This window comes from Toxotes jaculatrix, chromosome 4, assembly GCF_017976425.1.
Source record: "Toxotes jaculatrix isolate fToxJac2 chromosome 4, fToxJac2.pri, whole genome shotgun sequence".
Classification (NCBI taxonomy): Eukaryota; Metazoa; Chordata; class Actinopteri; family Toxotidae; genus Toxotes; species Toxotes jaculatrix.
Window position 1 is genome coordinate 12783765 of NC_054397.1, and position 26298 is coordinate 12810062.

Consider the following 26298-nt stretch of genomic DNA (forward strand, 5'->3'; position numbering starts at 1 on the left):
CTGGAGGATAACACAAGAAAACAGTACATTATAAGTTGGCTTAAAGCTCAATATGTAATAATTTTAAATCAAAACTTCATCTTTATATCTATTTGTGTGGCAGACTGTGCGGAAACACTAAAAATGGAGAACTGTGGTTAAGATGTTCTTCACGCTGCACTTCTGAGAAATGTAAATCAAGTTTGTCAAGTTGCACCTGTATTCATTTACAATGGCAGTGTTGTCTAACTCTCTAAGTTCAGAAAATAATAGATCTTTGTTTGTGGAAGGTCAATGACATTTTCACATCATAAGAACAATAATGACTTGAAACAAATTCAAAAACAAGACACCAGCAATCTTTGCACAACTCTGAACAGGTGAAATGATTTCAGCTTTTCTATAAACAGTCACCAGCTGCTTTACTTATTTAGAATATTCTCCACCATCCAAATAGAAAAATAACCGCAGACACGGAATATGTGCCTGTCTTTATTCTCCTATAGTATGTCCAATAGATTATTTTCACAGAAGTAAAAGTGTAAACAGCTGGTAAACCAGTCACTTTGTCTGGACAGTCCTGGTCAGATAAAAGTCGAACAAACTTGTAGCTTTGTCTGGGCTTAAGGTGTAATCTGTAACCATTTAGGGGTGTGTGTGCGTGCGTGTGAGGTGAGGGCAGGTCAGGTTAGGCTGCGTCTAAACAGGCCGTGTGCCCTGAAGCCTCATTGTATTGCAGGAGATAGGGGTCACCCTCCATCTCCTCCCCTCTGCTTCCTTTCTTCTTTCTTCTTTTCCCTCACTTCAGCTATGATACACCACCATCAATGACCGGGCTCTGCCCTTCTCCTCCCCGTCTGTCTCCTCCACATGTCTGCCTCCTCCCCTTTGTTAAGACATATTATAATTCTGCCTTTCCTTTATCTACCCCTCCTCACAAAGAAAGAAGAGAAGAACATTTAAAATTTGCTGTTGGATATATTTCTTCACTCTCTCAGTAGACTGTATATGTGTGAGAGAGAGTGTGTGTTTGTTTGTGGGGTAGGATTGGGGATGTAGGGGAAAGGGGGAGCGGTATAAAACACACACACACACACACACACACACACACACACACACACACACACACACACACACACAGAGCACACATCAGCATTACAATCACACACAGCTGTTTGTCTTCTGTCTTGGGAGCCAGGGAGGGATCAAGACAGAGAGAGAGACAGAGGCAGAGAGAGGAAGACAGGCTTCATCACAAATTCATCATCTCCTTGAGACATGGATGTCACTGACCCCTAATAAAGAATCTGTGAAATATTCCTGTAATGCTTATGCAATCCAACAGTGTAATTCCAGTAAAGACTGGAATTTAGTGGCAAGGTTGCCTAGTCGAATGAAGTCACTTTATTCCTAAAATAAATTCCAGAGCAACACATTTTTCAATTTTTGAACAGTGAGAAGCAAAACCCAGTAAACATCTGCAGTTGCAAATGTAAGTCATTATGACCTGTGTGTTAATCCTTCAGTAAGATCCTGCATTGTTTTGTTGCCTTTGAAATTTATCGATCGTCATTAAAACAAGAGGGAGGAAGACTTATGAGTTCTGGAAAGTCTGTAGTATAAAACTATGTCTAAGTTTTCTTAATGCTTTCATTTCCAGTAACTCATAATTCTTAATTTATGAAACTTCTGCCTACTGTTCCATTTGTTAATTGAAACTGAAAACAAATCCTATTTACGATGACTAAAGATAACTTAATTTGAGTTTTCATATCATTGCAGTTACTCTGGAAATGAAAGTTACAGAGGGCTGGGCGATCTCTATCCGCAACCAGTGTGTATCCATCATGAGACAGGTGTCCTTTTAATGCGTCCAGGCGCTCAAGATTTGCCTGCGAAAGAGCAACAATATGCATTAAATGCATCACTTCATTCTTTGCGCAGCCGCGGAAATTCAAGAATCAGATGGGTTTTCCACATTAGATTTCACCAAGAAGCTCTGTCGCCTTCCTGAGGCCAGACAAATAAGGCATCAGGTGACCGGGACACTGCAGTGAAAATGAGAGTCCCCCTTCTGAGAAACTGTTGCTATTTGACTGACGGCCAGTTGGAAACCTGCTGCTACCTTGAGGGAAAACGCAGTGGGGTGTGTGTGTGTGTGTGTGTGTGTGTGTGAGAGAGAGAGAGAGAGAGAGAGAGAGAGAGAGAGAGAGAGAGAGAGAGAGTTGCTTGGACAGACGCAGTAGCAGACGTGCCCGCTCTCGTCTCTCTCTCTCTCTCTCTCTCTCTTGCTCTCTCTCTCTCTCCCTATCACACACTCTCGGGAGCAGCGCTTTGACGCACCACGCAGAGTTGGATTATAGTATTGCGCGCTGGTCTTTGACGGGGCTTTTTTTTTCCTCCCTCACATTGCCTACACCCTTGCCACTGACCGGCAATTGATATATGATCGGAATCAATATCTCTCTCCACCACGGTGACCTCTGCTGAGCTTTTGGGGAAAACCGAAGCGCTGCCGCTGCTTCTTCGCCGGACGCGTGTTGTGAATTAATAACCAAGACAGCCTCACCTGGAGTGTGTGTGTATGCACTAAAGTGTGTGTGAGAGAGTGTGTTTCTCTGGAGCAGGTCAAGGATCGAGGTGTTTCACTGGCTTGGTTCCGCACACACACATTTACATACACAGACACAACACACACCGGGGGGATTTGGGCACCGCATGCCGGGGACATGTGGAAGTTTGCGCCGCTGTAGCGCAGCGAGAGAGCCGGCTCACCGCCTCGTCGACCTCCCTTCTCCCTGCCCAGGGGGACCAAACTCCCGGCTCACAGCCTTCCCACATCGAAACCCCTCTATGAAGACCCAAATGTAAATTCAGAACGAGAAATTTCAGAAACACACGTTTGAAAAAGGGGACCACAGCGAAAAGGAGGACGGCATCCCGTTGTGTGCAGAGTTTTGTGAGCTCTTTCAGGGATTTCAGGGCTTTTATTTTTTAACGCCCTTGTGTTTTCCTCAGTATTTTGTGGGTCTCACATTGGCCCCCCACTTGCCGCAGTGATGGTGGGAGCTCTGAGCCCCGTTGGCCCTGGCCGCTCCCCGGCGACTGCACTAGGGCTGCTGCTGGTGACTGTTCTGGTCCTGTCCAGCGGAGCGGACGGCCAGCCCTGCCCGGCCCAGTGTTCCTGCAGCGGTACTACAGTGGACTGTCACGGCCAAGGGCTCCGCAGCGTGCCCAGGAACATACCCCGTAACACGGAGAGACTGTAAGTACCATGGAGTGAAAGCTTTAACGCGCAGTTTATTTATTTATTTATTTTACTATACGCATAACATTTCCAAACAGTTTGGACACATTTCACAAGAAAATCACTAGAATATGACCGGTTTCTTTTTGTGTGAATAATTCTGAATAACAAGTGTTCACTGACCTTATAGTAGTTATGGTAGTTTTTAATAATCTATTTAATAAAACTGTAACTCTCCTGGAGGGGTTCCAGTTCACGGCAATTTTACCACACGTTTGATAGTCTAAAAATATGCCCACCGGTATTTTTAAGATCATATAATGTTCCTAAAATTGTGATAAAAACTTTGGTTGTTACATTTGTGTATTTCGTCCTTTTAAACTGCATGCTGACAGCGTATTGGAAGGATTTTTTTCTCCCTTGGGGACCACATTTTAATAACACAAAGCTTTACCAACATATCACAACCTACACTTTAAGCCCAGGTCTAACTGTAAACGTTGCTAAATCCAACTTCTGTAAAATGTAGTTTGTAATTCAAATAAAGAAAAAACACATCGAGACCTGTAATTGCTTGTGTTAGACGTGAGAACATGTAAATGCTGATCGCGGAGCTGAAGTTAGGGGCACTGCTGTGGTTGTGTTGGTGGTTTCTCACTGTTGCATTAGCACAGCCTCCGTAGACCACATCGGTTTGTCAGGAGACCAGCAAGTTAATCAAAAACGGATTTGGACAAGTGGCTTTGAGAAAAAAAAGGCTGTATTTTATTAGGCAAAGACCCCTTGATGAAATTAAAAATGCCGAGTACAGTGCAACAGCCACAGCTCCTCTCACTTACTCTGACGCTCAAATGACAATATTAAATGCATTGGCCCCGGCACAGCAAAGTTTCAGCAAAATGAAAAAAAAGAAAGAAAAAAAACTCCTCATCTGCTTTGTCCTTGTTTTATTAACGTATCAGTCTCATGTACTGACAATCCCTTCTTTGCCCATTTCTCTGTCTAGGGATCTGAACGCAAACAACCTCACTAAAATCACCAAGACGGATTTTGCAGGACTGAGACATCTGCGAGTGCTGTAAGTGGCTTTTATCTATTTTACTTTCTCCTTTCTTTTCTCTCCTCATTTACAGATGCAAAGCGAGAAAAATACTCTTAGGCGCAGTTGTGACAGCCAGCACTTTGCATTACCAACAACTTTCTCCCAAATACTACAAAACACGGATTTAACTGTTTCGTGTTTTTGGCATCAGGCGCATCCAGCCCTGGAGCTGCCGCATGCAGCACTGCACCGTCTAGTCGTGGGAAGCGGTGGTTTCATTGAGCCAGTATGTGTGTCTAACCATAATAGCAGTGGCACCTGTTAATGCTGTCCTGTTAATCTGCCAGTGGAAGTGTCAGGAGGGGCTTATTTTAACCACAGGGCCCCGGGGCCCATGTGCTGGAGTGATTAACGCGCTGACGAGGAAGTGATGGAGGGCAAAGAGGGAAAGAGATAGCGGTCATTAGGTGTAACCGCGGAGAGAGGAATGCAGCTGGAGAGGAGGGAAGGGTGGAAGGAAAGGAAAAGAGGGAGTCAAGTAAGAACAGGTTTCTTACCTGGGATGAATCCAGGTGAAGAGCTCCCCCACCCCCCCGCAATAGCACTGGGACAGGGATAACCTGCTGTTAATGTGTGTGTGTGTCTGTGTGTGCGCGCTATTCAGCCGCTAAAAGTGAATGGCAGGGAATACACATTGTTGGAATTCCTCCAGAGATTAGGTCCTTAATTGGGTGTGTGTGTGTGTGTGTGTGTGTGTGTGTGTGTGTGTGTGTGTGTGTGTCTTCATGCTGTTTCCTGTGTGTTCACGTCTGCGATTTAAGTCGATTTAATGAACAGAAAAACCCAAACTCAAATGTGAGGATATGCTTCTTATTTTCGTCATATATGATGTTCAGTGAAATATCTTTGGGTTGCGTAACATTGGTTGGTCAGAACAAGCATTTGGAAGGCATAACTAAAATTGTGAGGGCCCCTTTTTCATCATTTTTGACATTTTATAGATTAATTAATGATTAATCTAGAAATAGACAGCAAATTAGTCAAACATCACAAAAATAATTTTAATTTGCAGCCTTAATTTCTATGTATCAACCAGATTTATCTGCTTGTATATATGTGTACCTTCCTGTTTGTCATGAGCTCAGAACACACAGCCTTTAAAAACGTGTGTGCGTGTTTGTTTGTGTGGCTGCTTGGCTTGGTCAGCACACTGCTCCTGGAGGAGTTGTGCTAGTGTAAGTGAATGAGTAGTCACAGCTATGTGGTTAGATAGAGAGTAAATTGGATGATAGATGAGTCGCTGTCCAACTGATGGGCCAGTTTTAAAGTCAATTCTGGGGCTCTATCGACCTGTTCCTGATTGTCTTCTCTCTCTCTCTCTCTCTCTCTCTCTCTCTCTCTCTCTCTCTCTCTCTCTCTCTCTCTCTCTTGCTGTTTCAACATTCTATCACTTTCCATCTCTACCAATCTGTTTTTCTTCTTTTTTTTCACACCCAATGTCACATAGCTTCTCCATCCCTCCCATCCCTCTCCTCTGCCATGGCAGTCTCTTTGCCTCTCTTGTGTCCTATCTCACTCTCCTTCACCTCCTCTTCCTCTTCTCTCTCTTATCTGTGGCCCCATCCAGCCATCTTTCTCCTTTTCTTTGACCTCTCACGGTTTCATCGCACAAATCACTCTGTCAGTTCTCACGCTCTGTGTCTCTTTCTATCACTGTTTTTCTCCCTCTCCTCTCTTTCTTTTTCACTGTCCAATTCTCATTCTCTCCCGGTGTTTCTCTTTCAGGCAGCTAATGGAGAACAAAATCACCACGATCGAGAGAGGAGCCTTCCAGGACCTGAAGGAGCTGGAGAGACTGTGAGTAACGTTACTGGTCATGTCAAAGTGGTTGCCATTTTATCCCTTAATACATTTTCTCTATTTATACGTGTTTATCCTCAAAAACAAATGCATCCATACATGAAAAGATGTTCATTTTCATAAAGATAAATGCGCTTTGAGATACAGAAATGGCTGAAAAATGAAAAAGGAGAACCTACATTAAGTGTCTTAAGTGTCTGGCAGCTGTTCTGGTGGGATGAACACCCTTCTTCCGTAGGATATTCCATCATTTGGTGTTTGGATGGTGGTGGTGGAGAGAGCTGTTAAAAGGCCCTGACACACTGTGTGATAACAGCAATCTTGCAGGTTCATTGCATGTCACACCATGTGAGAGGGGTTTGATGAAATCTCGGTTGTAAATCTGCGTCTGACAGTATGATGTCAATTTTGAGCATGTCAGGTTGTGCTTTGAAGACCTGGTGAATTGTGAGACCATATGTAGTGAAAAGCGCCAGCAGAGACATGTCATCCATTTCTGCTCTCAAGTTTTTAAAATTTCCGACAGCCAGAATTTTGACGCAGGTTATCTTTAGTTGTCAAATCTTTAAATCAGCCATCGGTAGACATGTCTAAAGTGTCATCTAGGACTCACCACAGTTCTTTCATGATTGTCTGATATTTGTCTTGGACTGCCCAAAGTTGTACAAGAAAAACAAGCCTTAACACATCTGTCCAAACTTTTCTACTGGTATTCAATCATTTTCATACTCAGTCCATCATGTGACCCCCCTCGTGGCTTCAATGGAAGCATTTGCTATGTTTGTACACTCATTTATCCAAATGTTTCCTTTAATTTGTCCCCACTCTTTGCCTTCATAATCATTTAGCCTGGCTGTCAGGATGTGAGGCTGTCAACTTCTCAGTCCAGCAGGAAAATTCTGAGATTGAGTCACAGGGCAGCAACTGAGGAGTGGCCAAAGGTTGTTACGGCGCTGGCCTGGAATCACTGGTATTCCGTATCCAACCCTAAGGCAGTTATGGCATAATTAAGTCTTGGTAGTCTGGGAGGGAGCAAGACAGAAGGGGGATGTGGACCCCTGAATGCTGATATGTCCATTGTGTCGACTGTCAACTTTGCTTGATCATTGATGTGTGAGCCGTCCGTATATGCATGTGTGTTTGTGTGTTATGTGGCTTGACTGCCAGCCAATGACACACTGGAATGCAGCAGACTGTGACCAAGTCTGAGGAGGTTTAGAGAAAAGCTTTTAATGAAAGACTCATAAAATCCTCACTGCTTACACACAAGTTGACATAAACACAGACATACCTGCGTACACACAAGAGATATCCACTTGTGCACATACGCAGATGTACACACATTAGTAAATCAATTGAAGGCAGTTAATCTTTTTAATGGCTGTTTTGGGTAAATATTTCGGGAGTCTTCGGGATGAAAAGGATAAAATATCATGATTCCCCGGCTGCTCGTCTTGGTCGTGTCGTGCCTGGTTTTTCTCCGCTGTCTACTGCACTATAGCTGCTCTTTGTTGACAGAGAGAGAGAGAGACGCTCTGTGGACCACTACAGGGAATCTGCTCGTGTTTCTCATGAAACCAACACTGGGTTCTGTCCAGCTAAGCAGTTCTGGGAATTCCTGCCCAGAGCTGTGGACAAAGAGGGCAATATTTTACTGCTTATGGTGCAGCTTTAACAGTAAACTTTGATACTGATTACACTCTGTACAAAGAGACGGTACATGGCCGAGATGGCTGGTGAATACAGTCTCTCATGCATACATATGAGCGCGCGTGTTTTGTCGTCTCTTTTGCTCTGTCTTGTCTCTGATGGCGACAAACACCTTTGACAGCAGCTAACTTTCTGACACAACGTGGCTGTTTTCTGTTGTCCTTGCAAGGGTTTTCAACTGTAATTCAGTGTCTCTAGCGTGGCATGTTCACAAACACAAAGATGGAATCAGTCATCAATGCCCCCCCACAGTCTCCGAACAAAGGCACGTCTCCGGAGTCTGGAGTCTGGGGGCTCATTTCAAAGGCCTCCGTCCTCTGGGGGGCTGGAAGGGGGCCTGCTGGGCACCGCTGCCCAGAGGAGAGGGCCCTAAGCTGGGCTGACGGATCCACAGTGACTGCCCCCCACAGGGGTGGAAAACGGTTCCCCTTCTCATCCTTTTTTGCGATAGGCCCCTGCAGCGCTGGGCAGGGCGGGGTCAGGTGTGGGGCATTAGCTGGGGGGTATGGAGGAGGGGTAGGTGGTTGAAGGAGGTGTGGAGGAGATAGGCATGTCACAACGTACACGTGCACATACATAAACACATGCATGAGTATGGATATATTCATGCATGCGCATTCACTTACGCAAGGCTGCCCTGTCAGTACTGGTTTCATCTGGATTTTGCCCCCCTTACACCCACTCACACCTTCTTTCTTATTTCATTCATACATCAGTCTGCCCTCATGTTTTTCTTCCATACCTACCCATCTCGTTCTCTCTCTCTCTCTCTCTCTCTCTCTCTCTGTTGTCCTGTGCATATCAGAATGTCATACATTCTTCACTCTCACCCCGTGGGTGTAGAACAGGAAAGAGAGGAGATCCTGATCCCCTTATCCTTCTCTCACATTTCACTGGTTTATTGCCTCTGTCCAATTCAAAGTCTATGAGACTGAAGGAGATAACAGCCACAGAGATGCAGAGAGAAACAAAACAGTAATTACAGGTATTGAGACAATGATTTCAGAGAACAGCCGTGAGATAAAGCCTTAGATAATTAGCCTGTAATTGAGTGATCACAGTGTCAAAGATAATTTTAACAGCTATGAATAATTGTAAAACTGATTACAGGTAGTGAGATGTGTCTATCAACAGTGATTACAAACTAGATAATCAAGTCTCAGACCAAGTGATCATTTGGTAATATGTGGACAGTTTGAATTGCAATAGATAACTACAACAGTGTTCCCAGATAGCAGGGTATGGATTTCGAAGAAAAGCCCTGGATTAGTACTAGATGATTAATTCTAAAGCCTATGAGTGATAACATTGTCCTCGCTGATTATTTCAGGGCAAAGTTTCAATTTTTTATTTATTTATTTATTTATTTTTTCATTTTTATTGAGCAGCAGAGCTTGAAATGATCCGCACTTGGAAGACACACAAAAAGCCAGTCTCACTACAGCAGCTCTGTCTAAAAAGTCATTTATGATAGATTTTCCCAGGTCCTTCCCTGTCTGTGCTGCGCTCTGCAGCAGATAACATTTATTATATTTGTCGGTAAACACCAGTTAACTCAAAGTTTGGGGGAAAAACACCTCAGTGCTGTTGAATTTGAATGATTTTTGGTGATAGCAGAGGAATTTCAGGTCAGGTGAGAAGGGTGGATTTCTGCATTTCTGTGTTTTGGGGCAGAGATGTTATCTGTCATTAGTGTTTAAATAACAGATCAGATTAGAGCATGTAAACCTTTGGTGGATGATACCCTTGGTTCACTTTAGATGTACTAGCTGTGAGCCAAATGCATGGAACACGCACACACGCACACACACACACACACACACTGGTCAGTGTGAAGTGGTTTTTTGAGTGAAGACAGTTTCCCTGGGTCACGAAAATATCCACACGGTTTGAGTTATAACTATGGTAACAGTACTGTGTGTGTCTAAATGTGCGTGTGTGTGACAGATTGTTAGTGCACAATGTGTATTATGGCAGCAGTGGCATCAGTGGAGTAATAATTGGTTTCTGAGGTAGGTTGTTATTTCCTTTCCAGCCGGAGACTGCAAGCCTGTAGTACTACACATCTACAAGGCTCTTGGGTATTAGGACTGTGTGTGTGTGTGTGTGTGTGTGTGTGCCTCACTGTCTTTTATATTTGTGTGGTTGTACATGTGTGTATGTATAAAGATTTGGCACAGTGTGAGTGTTTGAGAGAATGTGTGTGTGTGTGTTTACTGTGTGGTTTGTGGCCCTCTAGCATCTGTTTATGACTGCGGGGATTATCACCACGCTGCAGTGTGACATTAGCTTGTTGCAGTAACTCTCACACCTCAGACCACTGGCTACTCAGTCTTCATTCACTTTCAGCCAGACTTTGACTAATGAGACACGACTGTGGAAGAGGCACAGACACACACACACACACCCACACACACACACACACACCCACACACACACATACACACACACAAGGCTTTGAAAGATAGATTCCTTCAGGTCCAGAAACAAACTACTGAACCATCACAGTGAAATATTTGAGTAAGTAGCAATCAGTGACTTTCAGATGCACGCTAGTAAATGTAAAATGCAAATTTACAAAGAACACTGAATCTTCAGCCACCATCACTGAACGAACCAGTGTTATGATCAGCCCCTTGCTGACTGTTTTCAGACGCTTGTTGGACTGTTTGGGGCTTTGGTTGAACACTTGGTGGCCTGTTTTTTGGACTTTTGGACTGTGTTGGTCTTTTGTTGAACACACGGTCATGATCAGCCCATTGATGACTCTTGTTTTGGTTCTTGAGTTTTGTTAAGCATTTCTTGTTTTAGTTTGAAGTCCTGTTACTTGTTTATCTCTTCGTAGTCTACTTCCTGTCTTTGTCTTGTTTCCCACCTTGCTGATTGTCTGCCCCACCCCAATTTGTATCACCTGTTGCCAATCAACCCCAGTGTATATAAGTCTTGTTGCTCCCTTGTCTCTTTGTCAGTGTGTCTGTATTTGTATCTGGTGTCAGTCCTATTGCCTCACCTGAGTTTGGTCTTGTGTTTGTTCCTGTGGTCTAGTCTCCGTATGAAGCTGTTGTCGTGCCTCTGCCTGTACCAGTTACCCTGCCTGTGCTTGCCTCCTGGTTTTGTCTCCAATGTTGGACTTTCCTCTGTTGCCTGGCTTGCCCCAGTAAGAATTTCCGAGTTTTCACCTTGAGTTTTTCTCCATTGTAGATGATTTTGAGTTTTTGTTTCCTGGCCACAGACTTTATGCCAGTGATTTTTGGTGAATTAAAGGACATTATGGTGTGTCCGCATTTGGGTCCTTCCCTCGTGCTCTTGTCTATAGCTGATACAATAATCAGCAGCTTTTAGCAGTGAGATCCCCTCTGACTGACTGAGAGCATCATTGTTCTCAGCTCAGGCATGATATACAGTTTGTTACTGCATTGAAATCTTTCTAGAAGACCCCAGCAGCTGCAGAAAATATCATAATTTGATTATTCTCTTGTAAATATTTGGTTGATGAGCGATTAAACTTATCAACATTTGCTGCATAAGCCTTGTTTTGTACTGAACAGACTGAACCAGGAAAAGACTGTTTACTTCTGAAATGAAGACAGAATCCGAAGCACTAAATCTTATCACATTATGAATGGGGATGTGTTGAAGGTGTTTTCTTGTAAACAAACAAACAAAAGTTATGTTGTGTCCCTGAGGTCTAGCAAATGTATACATTGCTGTGTTTCTTGGGATGTTACCACCACTTGTTGCATGAAAACATTGACTTGATTGTGTATCGCATGAGTTACATCCATATGTACATGAGCAAACAAAACTTGCAGCAGTTTTGATAACAGATTAATTGTGTCTTTTGTGAAACCAAAATGCCAAACCTCCTCTGGTTCCTGTTTTTGGCAGATGGCAAATGGTTTTGCTTTTCTTTCTGTTTTATATAAAGTGTAAAGTAAGTACCTCAGGATTTTGGACTGTTAGTCAGACAAATCAAACACCTGATGTCACCTTGGCCTGTGAGATGTTTTAGAGGCTAAACCGTGATTTGTTTGATCTTGAAAAATCAATAGATTAATTAAAAATCTAATTAATTGCATGTAGCAGCTACAGTGGTGAAGTTTCTTATAGTGAGCTGTGCTCTTTGCAGAGATAGTTGTAATATTGATATTTCTTCATCAACCATGAGTTACAAGTAACATGCACAAGAAATATAGCTCAAAATAGTTATATTGTATGACCTTTATGGTGCATGTACATGATCAAAATAAAAAGGAATTCAGTGTGCAAGACAAGCCAAATTTGTTTTTTTTTTTTTGTTTTTTTTGCCTAATAAACCACCTCTCATATGTCTTTGACTATGGACCTAAAACTAGCAAGATATGATGTTTAAGGTGATTAAGGTGATAATCAGGCAGCTACATGAGTTATCCATAATAAAGTATATTTAAATCCAGAGATCCAGAGGAACCAGACTGGTTTTGGTCTTTACTTCATTCTCTCAGTTCCTAGTCTGACAGCATTGCATCTATTTTAAGAGGATGAGATCATACCCCCTCTCTGTCCTCCTTCCTCCTCCCCACCTCCAGTACCAGTCCATGCACTCTCCCAGGGGAGGTCTAGCCCACTAACGGGTGCTCATGGCTGGGCAGGACCTGCAGGGGGGAGTGGGCCTCTCTCTGCGGGACCACGTGGGGCTCTTAGCCGCCTGAGCCGGTGCTAACGGATGAGGAGTGAATAATTCAGAAACATCATTTCTGCGGGATGTTAAATATTTAAGCCTCTGATGTAACTGTGGAGTGTGTATGTGTGTGCATGTGCACGCGAGCACGCTCATTTATTTGTGCACTTGTGGGTGGAAGATGGACGCTGAAGGGATGACGTTATTTAAGGAGAGTCCACCGCGGCTTATAGCGAAGCAGAAAGAGGGGAAAGACGAGGGTTAAGATGAAAAAGTCACTGAGAGAATTAAAGAGAGGCTTTTGGAGTTTTGAATGGAGTTGGTGACATTTCTGAGAGTTTTGTTTGAGCCAAATCTGTGGTATTTCTGGGATTAATATGGGTTTGTGTTCATAAATCATTCGGAAAGTATTAGGGCTTTTGCAAATTTCTTATTAGTTTGAAGTCACTCTTCTATTGTTTTTCCCTTTCCTCTACCTTCTCTTCATTCATCTCCTGTACCAGCCAACACAGCAACATCGCTGTGCCTTTTAGTGTGTGTGTGTGTGTGTGTGTCAGGGTTAAACTGTTTAAGCAGCCTGTCTCTCATTGTGTCACTCAGTTTCCTCACTCTCCTCTGATTCACATCAAGGCACAACCACACACACACTAACACATACTTGCACACAAACCTCTTCACTCCACTCAACCAGGGTTAAATGATCGCACCCAGATTATTAAACTCACCCGAGTTCTCTCAATTCCTCTGTGTGTGTGTGTGTGTGTGTGTGTGTGTGTGTGTGTGTGTGTGTGTGTGTGTGTGTGTGTGTGTGTGTGTGTGTGTGTGTGTGTGTGTGTGTGTGTGTGTGTGTGTGATGACGGGTTGTTGTGAGTTCTTCCCCTGTGAGGGCCTTGTTTACTCAGTGGGGTCCTTTTCACACATTCGGTAGCCCGGCCAGACCGCCTGTTTGTTTTTCCCACATCGTCTCCTCTCCTCCGCCTTTGTGGTAAAAAAAAAAAAAAAGTACCGCCCTACCCTTCATCCAAGCCCCTTCTTTCGTCTTTCTACCCCCCCACCCCCGTTCCCTTCGTCCTTCTCGAGTTCACTGTTTGTCTGGCAGCCATGTTGTACCCCTTAAATCAGGGGTAACCCGGAGCCTGTTTTTTTAGAATTTGTTCATGAACATGTGTGTGTTGTAAAAAAGCGTCTCCATCAGTCTCCCTATTCTTTCGTACATCCTCTAACTAAACTGAATTGCATTACAATCAAAATAGCATAACATAATCTGATATACTTGTCAGGAAATACAAGTCTCACTTTAAAAAGCTAATTATACACACATGTAACCTCTTTACCCATACTGTCTGGAAGGGGCAAGGTTGAGTTTATTCTCTAATTTATGCTGTGTTTTTCCAGGCGCCTGAATCGGAATAATCTGGCCGTCTTTCCCGAGCTGCTTTTCCTGGGAACGACAAAGCTTTACCGACTGTAAGTCCTGATTTTATTTCTCTTTTCATATCACCTCTCAATTTCTCTGCGTTGTTAACTGAAATATTCTTAATTTCTCTTGTGTTTTGCCTAACGAGAGCACTGCAAAGAAGTCTGGATCTCATTCAGATGAATTGTGTGTACAGTGTGTTTGTGCGTATGGCCTATTGGCTATGACTGAAAATGACTTGCTGGAATTTGTTACAGACAGTGTATCATAAAGGAAAAGAATATGTTTTTTTCAGTGATGCAGCCATGGTGTTTTACTTGGATGAACGAGTGAGAGGAGTGAGAGAACAGATTTTACATGGCCCTCTCCATAGAAGCCAGTTCAGTAGCTAATGGAGATTAGCACTCCAACAGCTGCTGCCCACTGGGAGTGTGTATGCGTTTGTGTGTGTGTGTGTGTGTGTGTGTGTGTGTGTGTGTGTGTGTGTGTGTGTGTGTGTGTGTGTGTGTGTGTGTGTGTGTGTGTGTGTGTGTGTGTGAGTGTGTGAGAGGATGAAGAGGAGAAAGTGAATACCACAGACCAAAGGAGGTATAAGCAGCAAAACGTAGAAACAGGTTTCTCTTCTGAAGTTACATTTAGTGCTTCACGGGCAGTAAATAGTTTTAGCTACAGAACATAAATGTTCCAGTTTGCATTCAGACCAATGAACCGCTGTTTGTTGTCATCGAGCACCTTCCACCCTTCTTTCTCAGCCCGGTCGTCTGTACTTTAAACCAGGCTGTGGATTTCCAGTACTGCAGGGCTGGGCTGCAACGCTGCTGAAACTGTGGGAACTAACTTCCCGTCATGGTCATTTGTGGTCTCAGAGAATAATTATGGTTCCATATATTTATATGTGTGGCTGAATATATTTATCTAAAACAATATTGAAATGCTCAGATGATTCACAGAGTGTGTGAAAGTTGTTTATGTTCTGCGGCGGCTACGGTGGTTGGCTGGGCTTGACCTGTCGTGTCCAAGGGTGTGTGTCTGCATGTGCGTATGGGTTTTCTGCGAGTGTGTGCATGTGTGTGTGTGTGTGAGTTTCTCAAGGCCAAGAGTTGGCATTTTGCTCAGCGTGTGGGCCGAGGTAAAAATACAACTCGGATATACTGCTCTCTGCTCAGCTGTCGCAGACAAGCGGCTTGTCTGTGTGAGAGTGTACTTGTGTATTAGTGCTTATATGTTTGCACGTTCATTGTGTGCATAAGCTACAGCTCTTCATTTGTATGTTAAGCAGAGGGTCTTCCTAACACACTCTTTCAGTTAAAAATATAGTGCATACATGAAACACAGTGGTGTGTAATGAAATCCACAGTAGACAGTAGACTCTGAAAATCAACAGAAAATTGCTAAATGACAACGTAAAAGGAAACGGCCAAGTTGGCGCCGTTGCAGCCACAAAGCTACAGGCAGATTTGTCAGACGTATGGAAGTCATTCAGAATGAATGACAACCCCGGAGGCTAAGCCAATATTATTTATGGCTGTTTGGCCAATATTAAATCTTATGTCTACTTCTACACCCCCTACAGTGTATTTGTATTTTTAGAAAACACAACAAGAAACCCTTGAGAACCTCTCAAGTGGAATCTTGTTAAGTTTTATATTGAGGTCAGAAGGTATGTGCGAACTGGACCGACTTTGGTTTTTGCGACAGAACTGCTATAAATGAACACTTGCTCAACCTGCTATTATGAAAATTATGTTTTCACTTTTTTGGGGCTTGGAAAATCTGTGTATGTGTGTGTGAGTATGTACTGTATGTGTTTAACCTTTGCTCAGAACGGTGGCTCCAGGTTTTAAGGGCTAAATTAAACTGGGCCGAGGGTGCGAGGTGCGAGACATGTCATATAATTTCTGCCTGAATTATATTTACCTGCAATGTTTGTTTGTTTTGTTTTTTGTTTTTTTTTCCAAAGCCAGAAAGGGTGACATTTAGACCAGAGACTGATTTTGAAGCTTTTAGTTTAGTTTAGTTTAGTTTAGTTTAGTTTAGTTTAGTTTAGTTTAGTTTAGTTTAGTTTAGTTTGATTTGATTCTTTCAGGATGAGAATTAAGTCAGAATATTGTACTTTACTACAAAAATGTGAAAGACAATATAATATAATAATTGGCCTCTGCCCAAAACCACCTACTGATAACCATATAAGCACACTATATTACCCTCTGCCAATTTTTTGTATCTGCAACCAATCCCACAATGCAATGCATCACATTTTGTAGCTGCCGAAATTACCCTCCTGTGACTCTACACCTGTCAGCTATGATGCAACGTGATGATGAATCATAAGTGTTTGAAATCTGGATTTACTGCTCACTAGAGAGTGAATTATTTAGTGTCTATTATATGGGGAGCAGTGAATGAGTGAACAAGGGAGTGATCTGGGACACAGCTCAAGACTTATTTATATTCTGGTCCTTGAGGTGGAGAATGCAAAGATGCAGGAGTTGGAGTGATTGGGTGACATCATGCTACCTCCTTAGTCGTTTCTTACCTTAAATTGCTTTAAAATGTACCAACATAACTATAAGAATGTTCAAAGTAATATGAAAGTTGTCAATTTAATACACTCACAGTGAATATTTTGCAGATTTAGAACAGTTTTTAGATACTTTTTTCCCCTATTTTGAAAAACAGTATGATTAGGGCAGCATTAACTGTATTTCCCACAAAACCTACAATTTGCTTATTTAAATTAGTCATATATGAAGAGTATTCCTAGTTGACAGAGATGGTTTTTGAGTTGAAGTCCAGAGAGCATCACATAGATACGTGAGCTACTTGTTCCTAAAAAGAAAAAAAAAACGTCTCCCCTCATCGTTCCCACTTAAAACACCTGCGTCTAAACCCCTCCACCCCAATCTCCCACATTGCACACACACACATACACACTCCTCCAACACCCCAGGGCCCAGACTCTATTAGGTTACGTAGACACACACATCTGGAGACACCATGTGGTGGGCATATCCCCAAAAACTCTCTCTCTCTGTAAGTCTGTCTCTGACACACACACACACACGCACGCACACACATGCACACACACAGACAGGCCTCCTTTTCCCTCTGTCCTATTGTTGATCCCTGTATCCACACCACAGTAATACCGAGGACCACAGCTGTGACTGTTTGCTCCGAGAAAGAGATGAGAGACAGAAAGAGAAGAGAACAGCAGCTAGACACTTTGAACAATGGATCAAATAGAGACAGTTCATTAGAAAGACTCTGTAAAACAAGATGGGCTAGTAAAACCTCACTGCTTTGGGCAAGAACCAAGAGTTCCCCCTAGCCGACCAAATCAGTTTCAACTCTGAGATCAGAATACGCACACCTTTAGGAGCCTGCCATTCTGAAGCTGAGTCTGGTCTCTTCTGGCGTACACTGTTTTGTCTCTCCACTTTCTTCTTTTGTTGCCATTAGTGATCATGAGCCTTAAAACTGTGTAAAATTAAATCATTTACCCTAGATAAACAATGAAAATTCAAAAACAGACATGGAATAAACATAAGACAAAACAAATATACACAACTTTTATAAGTAAAACAAGGTTCTGTTAAATGTTAATACTGTGCACATATCCAGGAATGTAGTCATCAGTGATTCCAGATGATCAATTAAATTCTATTAAACAACCAAATGTGACTAAATTTCCTTCAGCGACAGGAAGCAAAGACTGAAAGTTACTGCTCACCGTAATTTTAGAGCCATAAAGCTGAAAGTTAGAAATCTTGGTGTTTCACCAGGCAAAAACAGCGATCCAATATTTAGATATTACTGCACACAGATGGAACCAGCATCTTTATCTTAAATGCATGTTTACTTTATTCACTTTTGAGCCAATAGTAAATAAGTCTCTTGTTTTCTCTTCTGCACTTTTATTTCCATTATCAAATCTGAGTGTATTTATCTTGTTTCTAGGCTACATTGTAATTGTGGAACTTGCACTCCTTTGTCTTTTGTTGTTTGGTCTGTTAAAACTCAGAAAACTACTATTTCATGTAATACTGTACAGTTTCTGAATACTGCGTAGCCTTTTGTGCTTTGCTAAAGGTGCTATACAAATACAGTTGTCTTGCCTCCTCTTCTTTCTCCGCCCGTGCCAGCTCTTCCTCTTTCTCTCTTCCCCCCTTTGCTGGACAGAAATCAGAAGCGAGATGAAAGAGGGAGAGATGAAAGAGGGGTTGATGAAGGGATGGGGTGATGGGAGGATAAGAGAATGGGTCACTGCTTCCACAGCTGAAAAGTCTGGTTATGCTTGAGTATGAGACCAGATTGATGGGACAGTGTTTGTGTGTATTTATATGTGGGTGGGTGTGTGTGTGTGTGTGTGTTATTTTTGCTGCTTGGCCTCTTCTGGCCGACATCCCTCAGAAACAACTCACCAGGTTAACTTTTCATTGTGTGTCTTTTTGTGTTACGTGTCAAGATGTGTGTTGTGCAAAATGCAGGCTGCCCTGTGTTTATTTGCTTGAGAGTAGAAAGTGAAGCAAGAAATAAAAAGAGATAAGTTTCCATCCAAATGAAAGGAAATGAGAATTAATGGTGTTTCCATCCACTACAATTATGTGAATTCTAAGACTTGGATGCATGGAGATAAACAGTTAATTCTCCAATTGCCTGTCATTAACCACTGCAGAAGAAAAGCCTCAAACAAAGAGAAACTATTTACTAAAACCAAAACGGAAACATGTTGGAAATATGACATTTATTTGTTTTATACATTAACTGATGAACGTAACAGGTCTGATGATTTTGTCTGTCACCATGTTTAGTCTCTTTAGTGGATGTTTAGGTTACACAAGCCTCATGTGCATCATGATTTGTTTGTTAAATTTAACCTTCCATTTCAGCCAAGATTAAAAACAAGACTTTTTTTCTTATAATTTTCAGCATCTCCATTCAGGTTTTTTATGCAGATAGATGTACTTAAACTCAAGTGGATGGAAACACACTTACAGAGACGAGAGAGAAAACAGAGAAAAGGCAGAAATTGTGTGTGTGTGTGTGTGTGTGTGTGTGTGTGTGTGTGTGTGTGTGTGTGTGTGTGTGTGTGTGTGTGTGTGTGTGTGTGTGTGTGTAAGAGATAGAGAGAATGATGTTTTGGGAAATTTATTTGTACCTCTGTCTTTCATCATCACTCCACTGAGAAAGAGAGTCAACATGAACAAGTTGTTTGAGAAAAGAAAAATGTCTGAACTTCAGGTCTAACACACACACACACACACACACACACACACACACACACACACACACTAAACTAGAGTTAAAGGGCTATGGGGTTTGAATTAAGGAGTTGATGAGGCTACGTTTTGGGTGTGTGTGTGTTTATGTGTGTGTAATAGTCCCTAATCCTCTGCTAAACGGTGCCCTGATGAGGCTTTACCAGGCGGCATTGTTGCTTAGCAGCCTCGAAGGTTGTGGCTTTGTCTTCTGTGAGAGCTTAACCTCGCCTCACACACACACACACACACATATACCACCTCGGCTGAGATGACAGGCTTGGCACAATAGTCACAAGAGTGCAGGCGTGGGCTTTCCCAGCACATCGACAGTTAAAAAACACAGAGGTAGAGAAAATGAAATTTTCTCTGAGTAAATAATGTTTTTTAATTAAGACAGAGAGCGTTTTGCATTTTAGTTGCCACAGAGACGATGACCTCTGGGTCCTGCAGAGGTCAAAGGTGAAGAATGTTTCAGTCAGGAGATCTAAGCAGGAGGTGATTTATGGAAGAAAGGAGGGGGACTCTCCTCCCTCTCATCAACAAACATCATGCGAAATTAAACTTCTGCTTATGGGAAGTGTCACACGTAACAGCCTTTCATCCTCAAAAGAGGTTTGTTGGGAGTTTATTTTATTCTAGGATTAAACAAGTTTTATTATGAGACCACCGTGTTTTGGCCTTATCTGGGTTATCAACAATTTACAAAGACATTTTAAGTAAGAAAAATAACATTAATAAAATATGAAAGAGAACTGATCACGTGTACAATGATTAACTGAGCAGCCAGTGGGTTTTCACACATATATATGTAGCCATGGATGACTTTAGTTCGTTGTCATGTGGTTGTAAACTAAACCAAACCAGGGGGTCAAAGTCCGTCAAACACCGTCCTGATCTATTGAATTTCTAACTCACCAAAAGTGAATCAATCCATAGCACAAAATTGTCTCGAGCAAGTGCCACAAACAGGGTAGAGAAGCTGGAGACGATAAGAAAAATACAGAATATTGGCAGCTGACTGCTTCCACTCTCCATGTACCTCGCAAGTAGATGAATTTGTGGCAGAAACCACAATGCTGATTTCTTTTAGACAGTTCCCAGAGGAAATTTTTCTATAGATCTGATGCAAACTGCAAACTCGTGATTTATCCAACCATCTTAAACAATTATTTTATACACAGTTATTATTGAAACTGATCCCTATTGCTCACATCAAGGCCATTCCGACCCTTTGTTGATGATCCCGTGTGGAGAAACAGGAAAAAACTTAACTCCTGCTTCTGGTTAGTCCTGTTGAAGAGGATTATTTACGGTTGGGACTGCTGCCTTTAAAAAGATCAGTATCTTCTGGTTGCAAGGTCAGTCGCAGTGTTTTGGATGAGAAGATATTTGGCCACTGACTTTGTGTACATAGGGTATGCAAATATCTGCCATTATGTCTGTCCAAGGAAATGAAGTTAAGCCTTTGCAGCCCGAGGCTTCTGTGGATGGGCCTCTCTCTCTCTCTCTCTCTCTCTCTCTCTCTCTCTCTCTCTCTCTCTCTCTCTCTCTCTCCCTCTTTTCCCCTCTCTCTGTCGGTTCCTCTCTCCCTCACTCTTTCTCTCTCCTCTTTCTTTCTCTCTTTCCAACAAACATAGACACACACTGGCACAAACACACTGCTTTACCATTCAGCAATATTTCCTGCCCCCTCCTGTTTCTCTGAATGCACTTAACAGATATAAAAACTCTCACACACACAAACACACAAGAAAACAGCTCTTTTCAACATATACAAAGACATATTGTCCAAGAAATGTTTTCATTCGGACTCTTGGATCACACAGATCGTATCCAGCCAAATAGGAAAATAGCGTTTTTTTTTTTTGTTTGTTTTTTTTAAATTTTCTTTCTTGTGGCTGAGTTTGTGTGTTTTCAGATATTTCCATGTCATCCGTGTACACATTATGAATCACCTTGAGAATAAACCAACAAGTGTTGAGGTGTTGAGTGTCAGTGACTCACTCGCTTGCCATCATATGAATCACGCGACTGCCTATCTGAATTGCTCAAGGCCACTCATTCCTAAGAAGTGATTTGGCCATTCAGATCCCAACACAATGCTGTAATTCATTCTCAAGTGATTCGGAGAGGGCAAGCCAAAGCTGAACTGGCATTATTGAGAGAGCACCAGTACAAAAGATTGTGTTATACAGGCAGAATGTAAAGATATGAAAATGCCCTGCTTGACTTTTGCCATGGTTAGAGCTAACTTGTTCCTCAGCTGAGCCCAGGAAGTGTGTTTGTTTGTGTGTGTGTTTAGATTTTACTTAGCTGCTGTGTGCTCCTTTTTTAATGAACTATACAAAATAACATCACACTACCAGTGTGAGACAGCATACTGGACCAACATTACATAAACTCAGTTTATTAGGTACATTGAGCTAAAACTAATGTAGTCTAATACAATAAATCTGCAATGAATTCTACCTTAATAAGGCTAAAATGTTTTGTTTTTATTGAATCTCTGATTCAGTTTCATAGCAATTTTGGGGGCTGTAGTGTGTGGTGATGTGGTGAAAGGTGTTTTTAATATTTTGTTCACCCAATTTGTATCAGAGGATAGACTCAATCTAATATATAGAGTCTGCAGTCCATGTGGAGTCCATGCTTCTCCCCCTACAAAAGGCTCCAGATATATGACACTTTAACAAGAACATTAAATCATAAACTGTCTTCAAGGAGAGAACCTAAAAATATGCACATACTCATCAAGGGTCTTCTTTGCTGTCCTGTTATTATGTCCTGACCCAAGTTAAGGGTCTTTTTTCATAGCACTAACTCACTTTGTTGTGCAGTGGCAACAAAGTGGAATCTAATCTCATCTTTGGAAAGTGACTGAGTTTATTTTGTATAAGGAAAAAACATTTTCATCTGACTGCTTTCATATAAAGTATGTTTGTAATATTTAAATGTAAGTTAGAACTATTCCATCCACATTTTAGTGAAGTACCTTTTTCAGACTGTGATCTTTGTAGCTGTTGCAGAGAATGTGAATTCTTAACCATAAACATTAAAAAAACATAAATTACTTAATTTAAATAATAAATTAGTCAGTTGATAACTTTTTTCACTATTACTTCTAAACCTAAAAGCCGATAAATTACAGGTAGATGATTTTGAAATCCTGTCACTTTTCATAATGCAGTATCTCTTTTCATTGAATCTACGTACAAATTTCAGTTTTACGTTGCTTGGTTTGGTGTGCTGAATGCAGTTCAATTAATCACCTGTCGCTCGTGGTGTGTGAGTGTCAGAGTTCACAGTTCACAGTTGAAAGGTCAGGGAGCATCAGCGTCAGCCGATGAGATATCCAGGGTAATGGACAAGCCAGCAGTGACGCCACTGTTTCCCTTTAGATTACAGAAGAAGCGCGAGTTACGGCTGGAAAAAGAGACAGAGAGGGGAGGGGTGGATACAGACAGAATGAATGAAGGGTATTTAAGGGAAAGATTAGAGACATGTTTGCTCTCTTAAATGGTGTGGAAAAAAAGAGCAAGGAGGAATTTACCAAGGTGAAGACAGAAGTGTTTTCTCCATTGTGAGCTATCTGTGAGAGGAAAAAAACAAAACGCAAAGTGGTGGTAGAACATGAGGGACAGAGAAAGTAAAGAAAGGAGGAGAGCTAGAGGGGAGAGTCATGTGGAAAGGAGAGTAGAGAGGTATGTCAGTACGTACTGTAGATGGCAGGTAGCCTAAAGCCTGGAGCCAGCATGTCTGTCAGAGAGAAGTGCCCAGGTGTGTGTGTGTGTGCGTGTGTATCTGCATGTGCGTAACCTGAGTGTGGATTATTGGAGGGGGGGGGTTACATACCTATCCAACGCCAGGAAGAGCTTACCTGGAAGCAGGTAGTTACGATAGCAGAGTGTGTGTGAATCTGTGGGTGTGCGTGTGAGGTCTTCTAGAGCATCAAAGCATTTCCTCGCCTTGCTTGTGTGTGATTAAGGGTCACCGTGTGCGGTAATACCTCCCAACAAAGCATCTAAATCATCCTACATCCTCTCCACTTCCCTCACTCTGTTTTATGTCTACTTCCTCTCCTCTTCTCACTCACTTTAGCCTCAGTGCTTAACTTAATAATATGAAGTTAACGCTGGTGTTACGCAGCTGAGAATCAGTAGGATGTAGATTCCTCGCTCTTACTTCCTATCACTCTTTGTCGCCCTCCTTCTCCCACTGCGGCGGTTTGTCTCTCCAGGGTCTCTGCAGGTATGGATCCAGGCCCCATATTGATGGATGAGTCAGCCTGGCCTGTGAATTATGGGAGGGATTATGGAATAATCAGGACAATTCATCATGCAACGGTCTTCTACTCACCCCAATCACAGCTACTCAGCAATATTGACCCCTGCTTGCTTTGTGCATCCATATAGAGAAGGAGAAAGAGAGGGGGGTTGTTGTGGCTTTACACTGGTTGGTTGGTTTGTATGTGTGTGTGTGTCTGTGCATGTTTTCTGTAAGTTGATGAGGAGGCTGGTTATTGGGTATTAACTCTGTAAACTTAAACATACGAAACATGATTTTTTGTTAGAGTTAGACAAGAAGATCAATATTACTTGTGTCTGTATGGTCAAATATAGCCAGCAGCTGGTTAGTTTAGTTTAGCCTAAACACTGGGAACAATGGGAACCGGCTCGCTTGGCTCTGTCCTAAGGTTAAAAAAAAAAAAGACTCCTACCAGCACCTCTAAAGCATCGCTACATTTACAAATTACTAGTGAAAGAGTAAAAACACACAACGTCTTGGCTGGAGGCAGGAACTATGTCAGGCCAAGAAACTGTTTGGTACATAAACCTCTTCAAAAAGACAGGTAAGAAGCGTATTTCCCAAAATGTCAAACTACTCCTTTTACTAAGAACAGCCTGCCTTTGGGTCAGTCATTACCAGCTTATGTTGTGCAGCCAAACGTGGTTTAAACTACACTCTAGTGGAGATCCCAAAGTCTCCAAAGATAGGACATACATGTCCGGCTGCATTTTAGGGAAATGCATATAAAAGAGAAAATTTCTGCTTCTGTTTTCTTACTGTAAACATCATATAGCTCAACAAAGAGCTGAAGCATGATAACACTAAATACATGACTCTGTCACTCTGTGGAATAATGTTATTTTAACAAAACAAAAGCTACGGAAGGGGAAACAAAAGGGGAAAACTGTATTTTAAAGGGTTATTAATGCTAATCCACAGGGAAAGCTCTCTCTGGCTACCAAATGTCTGCTCTTTCAGAAACTAGAACAAAAAGCAGAAACTTTGGGCGCTCACTGAGTCTCGCCAGTCAAATGAAAAACAGAAAGGGTTCACTTTATGTCAATCAGTCAGCAGACCTAACATGGCTGTCTTTCTCTGCCCTGGGTGCGCCCCCCCCCCCCCCCCCCCCGTTCTAATCCTCCATCTTGGCTCTGTGTCAAACCGCCTTGTCCAGTTGCACAATATCCCCCCTTCGGGGCAGGCAACTGCATCCCCTCTCTGGCTCCATTAGTGCCACTCCACTGGCATAGCCGGCATTCTCCAGTGGGACTGTCATCGTTGGCCACTCTATTGGCACCCCTGTCACTCTCCAACCACCACAAAAGAAAACCTCACCACCCTCCCTCTTTGCCTCTCCTGCTCGCTTGGTCTTTTTTTGGGCCCCCATTTTCTTCCCCTCCTTGTCTCTCTCACTCCCCCTGCTCAGCTATTATCTTCCTTTTCTCTTTCCAGCACCTTTCTCTTAAGTCTTACACCCCACTCCCCTACCCATCTCTCTCCCCCGAGCCTAACACATTGGTTTGGAGAGGCTTATGCAAGACCCTCATCCATGGTAATGATGCAGAAGAAACCAAGAGAGGAAACTGGGAGCTGACCAGTGATTCCTCCCAGAGATGTTGCTCACAAGTTTAGAGCCTCTCACATTATTCCACCAAAAGCTGAGTGTGTTTGAAGTGACCACGGCGACCCAGGCTCATTAAAACGCACTATGTTTACATAATGTGAGGACACAGGCCAGAAACAGACCCACAACACATCAGTCACTGCCACTTTAAGAGAAGTTCAAGCTTTAAATCATTTTAAACCCAACTTATAGGAAATCATGGATGTAAAATTAAAACACGTTAATATATTACATAAAAATATACATAATAAATAAATGAAATGTAACTGTCAGAGTCAGAGGGAATGAAATATGATGGAATTTTGAGGAAAAATTTCAGAGACAGAAAGAGAAAAAGAGAGAAAGTGTGATATTGTAGCTCTGTAGCTGCAGGCTGGTGATAGATCAGCAGGTTTGTAATCACAGGTTTGCTCCCGGCCTGTGAGTGTGTGTGCGTGTGTGCGTGCGTGCGTGCATGCGTGCGCACTCTAGTGTATATGTGTGTGCGTCCATGCAAGTGTCTAATGACAGGTTCCAACCCTGACTTGTCATTATCCAATTACAGTTTTCTCTCATCTCTACGGTAACTCCATGCCCCCCGTAATTGGACGGCTGCTCTTAAGAACTCTGACCTCTCAGCAAGTGTCAGGAGAAAACACACACTCATGCACACACGCACACACAGGATGCCAGGGAGATTGGGTAATGCAGGATAAAACAGATGCTATCTGAAATAGTGATCAGATAAAGTATGCAAAGACAAGTTAGGACTCTGATCATGTCATATCTCTCCTTCCGCCTCACACTTTGCCTTTTTTCTTCATCTGTCTCACTGTCTAGTAATAACAACAACTGGGACTCATGTGCTTCCTCTCTTTGCGCTCTCTTTTCTCTCTCTTTTTTCTTCACTTGAGTCTCGCTCTCTTGCAAGTGTGTTGTCTCTAAATGGGCCTAAATGGGCCGAGTCGAAGGAGAGCTTTTGTGGTTTATGTTCCCCTGAAGCTCTCTCTCTCTCTCTCTCTCATGTGCCTCCCTCTTTTTCTGTGTCTCTCTTTTCACTTTTTCACAAAAACGAAACAGTTTTTTTCCCCCCACTGGCCCTCCTAAATATTTCACACGCTTAGAGGGCTTCATGCCCTCTCCTCTCCTTGTTTGTGTGTGTGAGGATTTTGCCACATTGCAAAACTTTACAAGGCTCAGTGGTAACACAAAGAGAGATCCTCATCATT

The 26298-nt window shown here is 42.4% G+C and overlaps 1 protein-coding gene across 4 annotated transcripts in view; it reads left to right on the plus strand.

The window, feature by feature from the left end:
- The first annotated feature begins 2459 nt into the window (after nucleotides 1-2459).
- Nucleotides 2460-26298, plus strand: part of slit2 (slit homolog 2 (Drosophila)) — an 87633-nt gene continuing 63794 nt past the window's right edge. For all 4 annotated transcript variants that reach the window (XM_041035834.1, XM_041035836.1, XM_041035835.1 and 1 more), the window contains exons 1-4: nucleotides 2460-3244; nucleotides 4233-4304; nucleotides 6054-6125; nucleotides 13894-13965. In XM_041035834.1, coding sequence (XP_040891768.1) covers nucleotides 3039-3244; nucleotides 4233-4304; nucleotides 6054-6125; nucleotides 13894-13965 — 422 coding nt within the window. In that variant the 5' untranslated portion in view covers nucleotides 2460-3038. The remainder of the gene's footprint in view (nucleotides 3245-4232; nucleotides 4305-6053; nucleotides 6126-13893; nucleotides 13966-26298) is intronic.